The sequence below is a fragment of the Solanum lycopersicum genome, chromosome 1 (genome assembly GCF_036512215.1).
Source record: "Solanum lycopersicum chromosome 1, SLM_r2.1".
In the NCBI taxonomy this organism is placed as follows: domain Eukaryota; kingdom Viridiplantae; phylum Streptophyta; class Magnoliopsida; order Solanales; family Solanaceae; genus Solanum; species Solanum lycopersicum.
Genome location: NC_090800.1, coordinates 90,051,044 through 90,066,573, shown reverse-complemented (window position 1 = coordinate 90,066,573; position 15,530 = coordinate 90,051,044). Strand labels below are relative to the sequence as shown.

General features: G+C 32.4%; 1 protein-coding gene across 2 annotated transcripts; it reads left to right on the top strand.

Annotated features, from left to right (window-relative positions):
- Nucleotides 1-4,173: 4,173 nt before the first annotated feature.
- Nucleotides 4,174-15,120, top strand: LOC101263939 (dynamin-related protein 3B-like). Of its 2 annotated transcripts, none has more exons than XM_010316837.4 (20): nucleotides 4,174-4,770; nucleotides 5,687-5,969; nucleotides 6,051-6,079; nucleotides 6,173-6,274; nucleotides 8,531-8,599; nucleotides 8,684-8,743; nucleotides 9,616-9,729; nucleotides 9,913-9,961; nucleotides 10,126-10,235; nucleotides 10,818-10,910; nucleotides 11,035-11,127; nucleotides 11,208-11,345; nucleotides 11,721-11,834; nucleotides 11,969-12,064; nucleotides 12,201-12,243; nucleotides 12,597-12,745; nucleotides 12,842-12,988; nucleotides 13,751-13,803; nucleotides 14,017-14,116; nucleotides 14,453-15,120. In XM_010316837.4, exons 1-20 carry the CDS (start codon nucleotides 4,417-4,419, stop codon nucleotides 14,723-14,725), a joined length of 2,469 nt encoding a protein of 822 aa, XP_010315139.1. In that variant the 5' UTR covers nucleotides 4,174-4,416; the 3' UTR covers nucleotides 14,726-15,120. The 2 variants fall into 2 exon arrangements, with proteins under 2 accessions (XP_010315139.1, XP_025883884.1); XM_026028099.2 differs by having other exon boundaries at nucleotides 4,197-4,770; nucleotides 11,721-11,852.
- The last annotated feature ends 410 nt before the right edge of the window (nucleotides 15,121-15,530 follow it).

The following is a 15,530-nucleotide window of genomic DNA, read 5'->3' as shown; positions in this document are numbered from 1 at the left end:
TAAAAATTTATTTTGTAATATCTTTTTATAATAAATATATGTATTTTTAATCTCCAATATATGCATGTGCTTCTTCTTTATCACTCAATTTTGTTATAGAGTGTATGCACATAAACTTTGATGAAAAATACCAATAGATGAAAGTAAGGTATTACATTTCAGATTAAAGAACTTTTTACCATTATCTGATCGAAGAGTTTGAGCTTTTGCACCAAACTCTGTATTAAATTATAGTTGAGAAGTTTTTCAAAATGAGGTATACCTCTGTTTTACATTGAAGGGACAAATCCAAGTAAATCTATTAAAAAAATCATCAACAATTGTAATAAAATATTTTTTCTTGTCATAGGCAGGCTTCTTAGCCGATACATCTACGTGTATCAGTTGAAATCAACATTTTTAGTTATTGTTGTTAGTAAATGTGTCAAGTCAAATTATAACAAATAGTAAAAATAAATGTAGGAAATAATTTTATTTTCTTGTGTCTAACTTTCTATTCTTTCATTTTATTATTCTTAATTTTAGAGTTTCTTCTATAGTTTTATTTCGCATTTCTATATTGTAATAATTATCATGACATTAAAAGCACTTTCTCTATTTCTAATCTTTAATTGTTCACTCCCCGCTCCAAATTAGTAGTCATTTTAGCTTAAGAAAATTGTCACTTTAAGAAATTAGAATTATATTTACTATCAGTTTTTTTTTTAAAAAAAAAAAGCTGATGAAGAAGTAAAAGAGTATAATTGTTGGGCATCGATGAATAATGGATGTATAATGTATTTAAGTCATCAGTCTTATGGAAGAAATTTCTTCTGTTTTACTTTACAAAATTTAAGGGTCAAAATAAACAATTCTCAAGAGATTATAAAGGGTAACACAGTGTTAAATCATTTAAATGGTTTCAAATACATAAAGTATTTGATGTAAACTATTTGCAGATAGATATTTGACCGGACTTCTAAATTTATTTATTTTTAAAAACTATTCTTCTTACTTGACTAATAAATTTTTTAAATTACTTATCAAACTAGAAACATGAATTTACACTTGATCGAGATTTTATTTGAAAACAAAAATATTTTTTTAAATTTTTGAAAGAAATAACTTTTGATATTACTCGAGAGACGATTATTTTCTTGAAAGCAAAGTCAAACACCTCAATTTTTGGATATAAATTTATATATATTTTAAATAAAAAAATAACTTGATTTTTTACTTCTATATGTGTATATATATAATCTCGATCATATTGAACTTTACATGGAAGATCATTGTTGAATTGCGGACACTATTAGTCGGCCCAGTTGACACGAAGAGTGGGTTACTCGTCATGGGTGTACTCAAATGGCGCATCGTAGAAGTTCTTGCTATGTTGGATGCTTTAGCATAGGGATCAAATCCAGGTGGATAAATTGGATTACCTATCGATACTTGAATACGGGTGGCATATTTATATTTAGATAGTCATGAATTGAAGACCATGGAGCTTGTCCATTCATCCAAGTTTCGTACATCTCCGCCATTTGGTGTCTTAGGTCTCATTTGTTTCCATTAAGATTAAGAGGTCTGAATCTGAATACACATCTGAATATTAAGATTTGCATTAAGATTCAATTGTTTTGATCTGAATACACATCAAAATATTAAGACGTGGTCTCTAAATCGGAACACTAAATAATTAATGTTGTTTGTGTTTCAATATCCGAATGTGCATATGAAATTAACATTAAATTAATTTCATTTCAACAAAAGATATCACTTTTGATTTAAAAAAGAAAATTTACAAGTTTTAATAATCATGATTTGGAGTACTGTTTTTTTTTCATTCAAAAACCTTGATAAACACCAATACACTAACAGTGTTCTTGACACAATCAATACAAGAAAATTATTAATATAAAAAAAATACTTGAAAGATTTATGAAAACTTACCAGTTTAAGAGGGGAAATGGTGTTTGGATTGAGAAAAGAGAGAAACAAAGTTTTTAGTTATGAGATAAAAAGGCACGCTCGAAGTAGAGAAGAAATGATTTATTGTTTGATAACTTATTAAATGAGTCTGAATGTTGTCAAGAGTCCCCTACAGATCTGATTCATTCACACCGCTTCAGATTCATTAAGAAGTTTTTTTAAAAAATAAAACAAATGACCTTAATGGGTTGAATCTGAATGATTCAGATTCAAACCTAAAAATCACACGTACTTAATAGGCTGAATCTGAATGATTAAGATTCAAATCTCCATTAAGTGCAAACAAATGAGGTCTTAGTATCCTTACCTCTTCGATTAATACTGTTTCCTGTGACATCATATGATTCTGAACATCATCATTGTTCGATTCATTTTCATCTTTGTGAGTCATTTTTCCCCCCTTTTGACCTTGTATTGGAGGAATGTGATGACAACTTAAACTACCTTAATTAAACTATGTGCATAGATGATAAAGTTTGTTAGGGTTAGATATTTTTAATTATTAGTTTTTTATAAAAATAAAGAAAAAAACAAAAAAAAAAGTGATTTGCTAATGCATTGATCAAATGAGTTTTGAAATTGCGTACGCAATATACTTGAGAAGTGAATAAGATCTTTACATATTTTTTTCTAAACCACAATAACTATATTTTTTAGTGCTTCGAAATAAAATCCTTTAGTTAGTCTTTTTTTTAAAAAAATTTTATTAAAAGAAAAGTAAGAATAAATTATTTTTGATAAAAAAAAAGATTAAAGCTTTCTATTTTTCGTTTTTTTCTTATTTTCTAATAAAGATCACCGAATTCAAAAATGGTTGGCTACGTATCTTAACGATATGAAAATTTGGTGTGCATAGTTCATCAATTTTTTTTTTTCATATATATATATATAATTCTACTTCTGAAACTATTTTTGTTTAGCTCGTTTTATTGTAAAAATGAAAATTCAACTATTTGATGTGTACAGAAGAGGAATTACTATAGGGGTCACATTAACTTAATTTAATTTGGTATAACATAAGAGGAATTACTATTGGTGTTGGGGCTTGAGGCAGAATTAGAGACCTAAAAAATAAACAAAATATGACAACTATGTGTAGTTGTTTAATGAGTATTTTCAAATTTTTAGGAATAAGAATTGATCACAAGTGTTTAAGATTAACTTAAAGTCTTAAACCAGTGTAATTAATAATGTGAATTGTAATTGCATTGTTTAGATTTCATTAGATAGCATACCATCACTAATAAAAAATAAATATTTGATTAGAGTTTTTAATTTTTTTTTATAACTTTTATTTGATTAATAAATTTAAAAAATTACTTTTATCGATTAGAACATGAATTTATGCACTATCAAAATTTTATTTGATTTTTTTTGAATTCTAAAAATCAACTTCTGATATTACTCAAGAAATACTTATTTCCTCTAAAACTAAGTTAAACACCTCAATTATCTAGAATAAATAAATAAAAACCAACTCATTTTTTAGAACTAGAATTGATCACAGGTGTTTAAGATTAACTTAAAGTCTTAAATCAATGCAATTGATATTGTGAATTGTAATTGCATTGTTTAGATTTTATTAACTAGCATATCATACTATTTTTGTTCTATCTATTGTTGGCAATGAAATGAATCACAATTAACCTAACACATTAGAAATAAATATTTGATTAGACTTTTAAAATTTATTATTTTATTTTATTTTTTATAACTTTTATTTGATTAGTAAATTTTAAAAATTACTTTTATCAACTTAAACATGAATTCATGCACTATCAAGATTTATTTGATTTTTTTTAAAATTGTAAATATCAACCTTTTATATTACTCAAGATAAATATTTTCTTTAAAAAGCACAGTAATTATATTTTAAATAAAAAACAACTCATTTTTTCTAAAAAGTAACAAAATAGAATTAATTATTACTATCGCAATTTTATATTATTTAACTTATTTTAATTTGATATAATTTTTGAGAAATATTTTATTAAAATCATTATTTGCTAACTAATTTACTTAATGATGTTTGAAAATTCTAAATTTAATTCTTATTTTTACTATTAAGAATAGCAAAACTATAATAAACTTTTTAAATTAAATTAAATATTTATATTTGATATAAAGGCAAAGTAATTATGAAATTCAGAAAGTAGATGTCTTCCTCCCTGGCAAATGGAAATAAAACCAGTAATAAATATGAAGAATATAATATATAAAAAAATAAAATGTTTTAAACACACATTTCAGACATGATAACAACATACTGAATTTGGGGAAAACGAGTAACGATTCTCGCTTTGTTTCTTGGGCAGTAAGACAGATTTCCGCTTTCTTTTCTACGCAATCCATGAGACTTTTCCTCATTCAAGCCTCAACAATCCACTTCTAGGGTTTTACTATCGTCAATCTCCGGTGATCTTGTATAGTATTCTAGAATTTAACATGGCGGAAGAAATATCACCGTCAAACTCTCCCGATGCGGCGTCGGCGGCGTCATTGGGTCATTCAGTAATACCTATAGTGAACAAGCTACAAGATATATTCGCACAGCTAGGAAGTCAATCCACGATTGAGCTGCCACAGGTTGCTGTTGTAGGGAGTCAAAGTAGTGGCAAATCAAGTGTTCTTGAGGCGCTTGTAGGTCGAGATTTCTTGCCTAGAGGGTCTGATATATGTACTAGGCGACCTCTTGTTCTACAGCTCCTTAAGCATAATTCTGATGAGGAATACGGAGAGTTCTTGCACCTTCCTGAGAAACGTTTCTATGATTTTAATGAAATTCGTTGGGAGATTCAGGTATTTCTTGATTTGCAATAGACGAGTTAATGAATTTAAACTGGGTGTACTGCAATTTATGTAACTTTATTCATTTTCTTAGCATATATATGCTCTTTCAACTAGTTAGTTTGATTGAATAGAGCATATTATGTTTCAAGCCCTAAACTCCTAAGTACTAACTAGCCTCATATACTGAATCAGCCTATGCATTGGGTTATAACTACTGCAATATATGTACATTTATTAATCGTCATGCTAGTTATGATGATATTATTGGTTAGATGTTATAGTACACACGCCCTGACAAACTCATCTTAGATTGTTATACAGTGAATTGGCATCTCATTTGTACACTTCTCCAACTAATTAAGTGGTTACATGTAGACACTCCTTTTTTGTACAATGCTCTACCCCCATTGCAATATATACAATATCTATATGGTAAGCTGTATTCTAAAGATAGCTTGAGCAAGGAGAAACAGTAGTTCTGATTGAAAGATTATTGGCTTGTCTGTGCATCAATTATGGTTAACCAAGATTTTTTTTTTTTACAGAAGACATGGTCCTCTACAAAAGACACCCAATCCTTTATATATCCCAGACCTACATGGGTGCACCAAAAATAAAAATAAATAAGAGACTGAAGAATACTACTCAAATGCTCAAAACTCATTTCTTCCTCTTCAAAAGCCCTGTTATTTCTCTGCATCCAAATAATCCACATCAAATCCAGAGGAAAAAAGAGATAGTTATTAGACTGATCATGGATTTTGATATGGAAATATATGCATAGTAACTTCTAGTAGCAAGGATTGCATGAGGGAAGGACACTCAACATAATGCAATCTCAGTTATTGATCACGTGGTTTCTTTTCCTTGAAATTTCAGTATTTATTCTCTTTTCTAACTGCCAATCTTCCATCATTGGTATTAGGCGGAGACAGAAAGGGAAGCAGGAGGAAATAAAGGTGTCTCGGACAAGCAGATACGGTTGAAGATTTACTCACCAAATGTTCTTGATATTACTCTAGTGGATTTGCCTGGCATAACAAAGGTGCCTGTTGGTGATCAACCCTCTGATATTGAAGCTCGGATCAGAACTATGATCATGTCGTATATTAAGGTCCCAAGCTGCTTAATATTGGCTGTAACACCAGCCAATTCAGACTTAGCCAACTCAGATGCTCTTCAGATTGCTGGGAATGCTGACCCTGATGGTATGTTGCAACAATATATTCTATGCCGGGGAGTTTACTTGCTTTTTAGGTGCTTTCTTACATGAGAGATTCTTCTTGCAGGTTATCGAACTATTGGCGTCATCACAAAGGTCAGTGTGAAAGGACATCAATTTCATCCTTATGTTGATAATATTATTTCTCCGAATTGTTTTGAAGTGGTTGTGTTTCCATTGTTTTCACAGTTGGACATCATGGATAGGGGTACTGATGCTCGTAACTTTTTACTTGGAAAAGTGATTCCCCTTCGCCTTGGTTATGTTGGAATAGTGAATCGTAATCAGGAGGTAATACATCCATTTTTTCTTTTTACCTTTTCTTTTACGGAAAATGGTTTAAAATACCCTTGAAGTATTGGAAATGGTATAAAATTACTCTTCATCCACCTATTGGCTCCAAAATGCCCTTGTCATCCACTTTTGAGTTCAAAATTGACCACTTATTTAATGATTTTAACTATTTAAATATTTTTAAAATACTTGATGTTCAACTATTGGTTATAATTTGATTTATTTGTATTATTTATAAACCAACCCACTACCCACCCATTACTAACTAAACCCCACCCAATTAATAATCCAACTATAATATCAAAATCGTCATAAACACTACTAAAACACGATGAAATTATAGATTAATGAAAATGACATTCAAAATTATTCGAGTCCAAATCGAAGCCCCAATTAAATTTATGTTGAGCCGCTTATTTAGGAGGATACTTTCAATTTGATTCTCTTTCAAGATTGAATTAGAAAGTTATGATTAAAGGTAAAGAAGTAATACATCCCGAATTAATTCATGCACTTTTTTAAAATATAATTTTATAAATATTTATGATTTGTTTGAAAACCTTTTATATATTATTTTGAAAAAAAGTTACCTATAAAGTAACATCAGATAATTGAGACGTAAGAATAATTAAGATGAACATAGTCAAACTTTTAAGTTTATCGGTAATTTAGACACTTGAATGTATGATAATTTATTCCTATAGATATTTTCATCTCAAATTTTTAAAAACACTCAATTGGCAGTAGTTTTTTTGTTGTTGCATTAATAATGTGAGTGATTTATTAATTTAGAGGGTTTAATTAGTAATGGGTGGGTAGTGGATTGATTTATAAATTATACTAATAAGTTAAATTATAACAAATAGTTGAGCGCCACGTATTTAAAAAAATATTTAAATAGTTTAAATGTAAAACCGTTAAATAAGTGGTCAATTTCGAACAAAAAGGTGGATGACAAGGTTATTTTGGACCAAATAGGTAGGTGAGAAGGGTATTTTGGAGCCAATAGGTGGATGGAGAGTAATTTTGTACCATGTCCAATACTTTGAGGGTATTTTAGACCCTTTTTCGTTTCTTTTAAGAGGTAATACATCTAGCTACACATCTGGTGGAGGATATCGTTTCTCACGAGTTTTTGTTTATTTCTTGAGTTGGGCTCATTTGAATCATATGTATGTTTTGGAGTTGTATATGAGGTTACCATGTTTCTTTTAAAAAATCATTTATTCTTCGTAGGTATGTTATGAAGGGTGTAGAACCAAAAATGAAAAATTGTCCACTTTCTTCATGGATATCTACAGTCTTTAGGTCTCTGAGAGGCACCTCTACCAAGTTCTCTTTTCTTGGGAGTGTTTTGTTTATTTATTTCTATTTTATTCTGACTAAATTTTAACTGATACCTTTAGACATATGTGGTTTTGATCATTGTTGTGGTCATCTTGCAACAACTTCTTTCGGACAAGAAATTCTGTTGCGCGGGCAATACTTATTTTTCAAATACTGTGCGATAGATTGCATATTTACCTTCATGTCTGGATAATGGGATACATTTCAGGTTGTTTCCCTCTAAATATCTTGGGTGCTAAATTGGTATTTGGCTGCTAACTTTTTATTTGTTGTGTGATTTTCTTTTTAGCACACAAAGTAATCTTTATTGATACCCCAAGACAATGTTTTATTTTGAATCCTTATACATTACAATTATTTTAAGGATAATTTAAAACAGTAATAGGGCACCATAACCAAAATATACAAGGAAGTATCTACAATCAAGTCTATGATGGGTCAATAGAGGTAATAAACTGTTCAAGCTTTATGATTCCTCTCTGCTCTCTTTCTTTTATTGCCAAAAGAGGAGTCTGAGATATTATGGCACCCTATAACAGTTCCAAAGGACAGATGGATGATAAGAGAAAGTTGTAACCATTGAGAACCAGAACGAGTGTCAAGATCCACTGCAACTTTATAGTAGTGAAAGAACTTGGAAATCTCTAAAATTGTATTCATCTACGGAAAATCTTAGCAGCCAATGCATATTATACAACAAACCTACTTGTGTACTGCTTGTAGTAGTCTGGATTTATTAGTTTATCCAAGTACAAGGTAAGGATTTAGTTTATCAGAGAGAAAACCATTGGGTAACAAGATAACAGTGTGCTACATATGAGCAACAGTATCTGTGTGCATAGATTCAGAAATATACGTATATTGCTTTGTAAGTCTTTAATCCTATAGCTCGATTATGCAAAACAGGATATTACGATGAATCGGAGTATTAAGGATGCACTTGTAGCTGAGGAGAAGTTCTTCCGCAACCGTCCTGTATGTTTTCTACCATCTCTTATGTAGTTGATTTCATGTTTACATCCGTGAACAATCTTCTGCTTTATCTATTTTTTCTCGAAGGTATATAGTGATCTTGCTGATCGCTGTGGTGTACCTCAATTGGCTAAAAAGTTGAACCAGGTAATCTATGCTGGTCAAAGTAACAGTGATTCTTCTTTTATTGGGTTGCCACATTGCTCACATTACATCCTTGTAGGACTAAATATTTATAAAAAATGTGAACCATAATAATGTCAAACATTATATTTATTATTTTCCTGTCATTATAGAAGTATCTCCAAATCAATTAATAAATTATAAGCTTCATCCTCTACAGTTATTTTTGCATTTTCAAATGTAATTGACACGTTGAATTCGAAAAAAAAAGCGCTTTGCTCATGTTTTGTGTTATACTTAGACATGCTTACCCTGTCACTGGTGGTTGTAATTTTTTTTTTTTTTAAACACAGTGATCATGTTATGGCACACGAGAAACACAATATGAACATTTGTACATGTAGTGGCCTGTGTTTTACCTTTCTTTTTTTGGTTTCCAGCATCTGTGATCAGGGATTTACCAAGCAGTTTATTTTTTCTTGAAAATAAACATCATAATCTGGACACTCTTTCTGACAAATTCGATGGTCATGTTCTCTATGTGTCAATCTGGTCTCTAATGCATACCTTGCTGTTTTTTGGATGAGAGTAATATCTTCCTTGTTATTTTCTTGTGTATGGGGATATTTTCTCTAATGACATGTTAAGGCTGTCTTTCCTGTTTACTGTTGCACCTATTTTAACTTGCATTTGTGCAACAGATACCTGTTCTGCTCTTAGTGTTTTCCACATCAATTGGATGATTGGCTATCACCCACCTTCAGCCCAATCCCATTGTCCTGTTCCAAAGGAAATGCAAATTTTCCAAGCGTGCTGTTTGCTTTCCAGTTGCGGATGGGACATCTTGTTGCTTTGGAATCAGATACTACTAACATGAATTTTATTGTTTAATGCAGATTTTGGTGCAACACATCAAAAAACTCCTTCCAGGATTGAAATCACGCATTAGTGCTGGACTTGTGTCTGTCGCAAAGGAGCATGCTAGCTATGGGGAGATCACCGAGTCAAAGGTAACTTCTTTTGTGTTCCCCATGCTTTACTAAGCACTGGACTGAAGTTCTGGGGATATTTTTGTCATAGTACTACCAATTGTTGAGCTCTGGAGGGTTTCTTTCTGCTAGGTTTATTGTAGTTTCTCAGCTAATGTTTTTGAACTATTTATTGACATCATTGTATTAATCCGCTGAATCTAGGCTGGTATGGGTGCTCTCCTTCTGAACATTCTTTCCAAGTACAGTGAAGGTAATGTGGCCTAAACCTTGCAATATTTGATAGTAGTCCTCTACTGGATTTGATCTCCTATATCTAATGTTGCTTTCTAGTATAAATTTCATATTAATTGACCATTTACACATCCTAACCTTATTACCAGTTTGTATTTTTTGTTTTCTTTGGGTCGAGAGCAGCATTCTCTTCAATGATAGAAGGCAAAAATGAAGAAATGTCAACTTCTGAGCTTTCTGGTGGAGCAAGGATTCATTACATTTTTCAGAACATATTTGTGAAAAGTTTGGAGGTCTACTTCTTTTCGTATTAACTTTTTTTTATGGGTAAAAGTTTCTGAAGTTTCATATTGCAATGCCTACTTTATTTTTTTATTGCTTGGAGAACTGAAATTCATCTGTAGACTTGCTCATGTTTTCAGATAAATGATACTGATGCTATTTTGTCAATAGATAGCTAGTATGTATGCTTTCATTGGTATGGTCAACTCTGAATGGCTTATAATGCTTTTATTGGGCATTAACTTTTTTATCAGTAAGGTCTTCATAAATTGTTGCTAAGGTTGTGGTGCACATGTACATAAGCCATTCATCTATTGTCCTGGTTTTCATCCACTTACATAGTGGCATAATTGAAGTCTATCTTCCATTTTGAATAGTCTTTTATTGACTAGCTCCTTCCGTCGATAAACCACAATTTTTTACAATAAGGTTTCACATACAAGTATTTTAAATCTTCAAGGCTGTAAAAATTGTGAATGACAGACAAAAGAACTTTTCAGTAACTTTGCATAATTAGTATGTTGATGTGTATAATTGGAATGTATAACCTAGGTTTAGTAGCTTACCAAGTCAGATTTCTCTTTCTCCTGCAGGAAGTTGATCCTTGTGAAGATTTAAGCGATGATGACATCCGAACTGCCATTCAAAATGCAACCGGTGCCAAATCTGCATTATTTGTGCCAGAGGTAACTCCAAAGGATTTAACCTGTTCATTGCTTTTGAGCAAATATTTCAACGGTTTATTGAATAATTCCTGTAGTATTTATGACAATTGGTTGGTCGCATCGTAATTATTGTGTAAATATGCAGGTCCCTTTTGAAGTTCTCATCCGAAGGCAAATAGCACGATTAATGGACCCGAGTTTTCAATGTGCACGATTTATATATGATGAGCTGGTTAAAGTAGGCCAATGTTGACAACCTTCTTATTCTTGTTATGCATTTTTATAATTGCTGTTCTAACTTGAATGATTTCTTCGTAGATGAGCCATCGTTGTATGGTCAATGAGTTGCAACGTTTTCCAATTTTGAGAAAGCGCATGGATGAGGTTATTGGAAATTTTTTGCGTGAAGGACTGGGACCTTCAGAAGTAATGATTGGACACCTTATTGAGATGGAGGTATGTCAAAATGTTGGGTGTTTTGTTTGGTTTTGCTTATACCTAACACAATAAACACATTTGGTGTTTAAGTTTATTGAATTGATTGATAAGTGTCAACTATTTGTGAAATATTATGCTAGAATTTCAATCTGTTCTTTCTGTACATATCACAATCAAATTTTACGATTGTTGTATTGCCCTGCAGTTGTAATTAACTAATGGTATCAGGGTCTATGCTCAGCTGACATCTCAGATAAAAACTAGCTCATTTGATAGATGCCAAGATCTTGATGTAAAAGTTCGTGAATTGCTTTAGCAAATCACTAAAATTCTTAGGACTCTTTTGCTGTTAAAGTTTTTATATTGTTCAACTTAATTGTTTTTCTGTTGCAGATGGATTACATAAATACTTCACATCCAAATTTTATTGGTGGGACTAAAGCTCATGAGATGGCATTACAGCAGGTCAAGTCCTCTAGGATTGCTGCACCGAATCCGAGGCAGAAAGTAAAATTTTCATTTGCTGTTCGTATACTTTTTGCAATTGGTCTTGCAAATTATATCATACTGACCTTATCAAAAGAAAAAAATATATCATACTGATATTTTAATTTTAATTTTTTTTGCTTATTGCTATTCAGGATGGCGTAGATTTAGAAAAAGCACCAACCTCTGAAAGAAGTCTAAAATCACGTGCTATACTTGCCAGATCAGTTGGTGGTTTTGTCCCTGATCAGGTTGGCCTTTTCTGCATCATCTCCAAGTTTAGTTTCGTCATCGTCTCCCTGATCAACATTGCACAGCTTTCAAATTTCAAGTGCAAGGCACTGAAGTTAATCACACTGATTAATGTTCTTTTTTGACTGGGAACAGGTTGTTCGGCCTGCTCCAGAAGTTGAGAAAACTACAGCATCAGGTGTGTTTCCATCTGGCGATACATGATGTGTTCATTTATGCCAGACGTTTGTTAATTGGAAGTACATAATTAATTGGTTATTTTTTGAGAATTGGTAGCAAAAATAACTATTAAATGAGTTATTAGTTATTTTCACAAGTTGAATATTGTATATAAGGATTAGCCATTTGCCAAATGCGGCTTTATGAAGAAGTCCTTACTTAAGTACCTTGTGGTACACTTAAGCTCAAAAACTCCATGAACTTTTATGTTGCTTGTATTATGAATTGATGTCCTTCTCCTTATAATCTTTAGAAAATATTTTGTTTGCTCGGTGTTATTGCCAAGCCATTGCTGATATATCTCTTCATTAGGATCAAATGTTGGTTCAAGTTGGGGAATATCATCAATATTTGGTGGCTCGGACAATCGTGCATCTGTAAAAGACAATTTCATTAACAAGCCATTCAGTGATACTGCACTGAGCATGGATCATGCTTTCTCAATGATCCACTTGAGAGAGGTATCAGTTTTGAAGGCCCTCTCTGCTGTATGATTACTTTATAGATTAGGTTGGTGATTAAACCAAACATGACATCTCTATGTGTTCTGCTTGAAGCCCCCAAGTGTCTTGAGGCCTTCAGAAACTCATTCAGATCAGGAAACTATTGAAATTGCCATTACAAAACTGTTATTGCGGTCATACTATGACGTTGTCAGGAAGAATATTGAAGACTCGGTACCTAAAGCAATCATGCATTTTCTGGTAATTCTGAATAGAAATGACTTGGTCCTTCACATATTTCATGCTTTGATGTTTTTGACCTCTATGCAAGTGGCCTTTCAATGTACTTATGCTTAGGGATTCTCCATTTATTGGCAGTCTTGAGGATTCCTAAATCTACTCTTCTAGCACTTTCTGTGTGCTGATTTAATGATGATAGAAGTTCTTCCCATCTCGTTGCGTTCTCTTATTTCCTTCTTATGGATGTTCTCTTTCAGTTAGAATTTTCAGCACTAGAAGACACTGACCCTAGAATATGTAGTAATATGCCAACATGGGATTTTAGACAACCTGGGGGCAGAATGGATGAAACAAGCACAGTAATCTGCTTTCTTTTATTTTCTTAAAGCACAGGGGAATAGTGGCACTGTTTGGTTTTCTGCTAACAGTTCAGAGGCTAACTTTTATCTGGGGAAAGTAATTTTCTCTATTCTACCTTCAGCTAACTTAGTATTGTGTCATAGTGTCGATCTGTCAAGTGTATTTCTTCAATTGCTGATTTTGTGAAAATTGTGAAGTTCTTTATTTTATCTGGTGAAAATTTCTGTATTGTTGGAACTGTCGACTACTTTCTGTTGATAATTTTTTCTAATTAGCCAATATGAGGGAAATGATATCTGGTGTCTGTTAACTTCATTTAGACTCTGGGTGTTGTGTTTTCAGTTTTTTTAGTAAGAATGCTAATGTGATCTTCATTTTCGATTTCTTTATTGTTGACAAAAATGGTTTTAATCCTTTCTCCAGGTAAATCACACCAAAAGAGATCTTCACAATGTGTTCATCAAGAAACTCTACAGGTATTGGAAGTGGAATTTCTTTTTTACCAAGATACTTTGCCAGGATAGTGGGCTATAGTGGCTAATTGATCCTTCATTGGCTTAGCAGCATGAGTTTTATGTGCTTATGTACTTGTATGTTGTTTCTAGCACCTGGCTGCTCAGCCAATCAAGTGCTACACATTTTTCCTGTACTCGTTGTTCTTATCAGTGGTGCTTGTTATTTTGTTGCAGAGAAAACCTCCTCGAAGAAATGTTGCAAGAACCTGATGAGATAGCCATGAAGAGAAAGCGTACACGTGAGACACTTCGTGTTCTTCAGCAAGCTTTCAAGGTCAAATCACTACCATTTTCACTCTTGAGTATATTTTTGCATATATATACATTTCAAGGCTCACTACACTAAGCTTTATGATAGAATGTTAATGGTTTTGATAACTAGAATCTTATTTTAAGCTTTATTTTAGGAACTAAGGAGAAAAGTTTGTTCAAGTTGGGAAGAAGTATCAGAACATGAACTCCTAATGTACTTTGCCTTCTCATTTTCATTGTACTCATGAAATCAGTTCTGCCAGAATGTTATGTTTGTCATCATTCTCTAGGTTTCCTTGGCTTATGACTTCACTTACGGAGTACCATTCAGCTGGAACTAATGTTTTCTGGTTCGCAGACATTGGAGGAGTTACCACTTGATGCTGAGACAGTTGAAAGGGGTTATAGCTTGGGTACTGATCTGACAGGCCTTCCAAAGATTCACGGGCTTCCATCATCATCAATGTACACTACAAGCAGTGGCTCAACTGGTTCACATACCAGTTCTCCAAAGAGCTCTAGATTGCGCAATGCATCCCATTCAGGTGAGCTACAGTTACCAATGTATGGTGGTGTAGATTCAAACGGTGGTGGGCATAATGCTGGTATTTATCCAACAGTAGGTGTATAAGAGACTCAATAGATGCAGGGTTTGATCATTCACGAGTAATTTATTTGCTCTCTCCACCATCATTGCAAAACCCGTCTCTGGTGCAGTGGAGTGCTACTATTTTTTGTCATGGGCAATGTTTTGCTGAGCTGATCGCTATTGGCTTTTACCCACTTACTGTCTATTTCTATGTCAACTATAAATTCATTGTTCGTAGAAGCTGTACGAAATAAGAGGGGACTTTTCGTCTTTATAGGAAGAGGCTAGTTTTGTTGCCTTTCGTTATGATAGTTGGCAATTTATTTTCTAGCCGCCAATTTTTGAGTTCGATACTTCATTTGCTTTCTCAATTTTGTCAAATGTGATAGTAGGAAATATCATCACTTGTGTATAATATGCCTTCTTATTTTGGGAAATTCTTGTCATTTTCTGCACAACGATGTTCCCCACCAATACAGATTACTGTAATTTGAACGTTATACCTTCGATACGTGAACAAGTAGGTTGATTTATTTTCCGTCACAATTATAAAATGCCAGTGTGGATTTAATCGTTTCTACTATACTAGTCCTTGCTTGTGCTGTGTAGTATAATAAATACTTTTAACGCATTAGAAATGATTAAACCAATAAGATTGGATTAGATCATACGTCACATTGGTGGATTTCTGATTATGCAAAAATCTTTTCACCCCGATATTAACATGGCATCGATTCTAATAACAAATAACTTGCGGAACAGAAACATTCCATAAATTATACTCCCTTCTTGGTTTTTTCATCTGTTTCAAAAAAACAATGTTCAACTTTCATCATAAAAGTTAAAG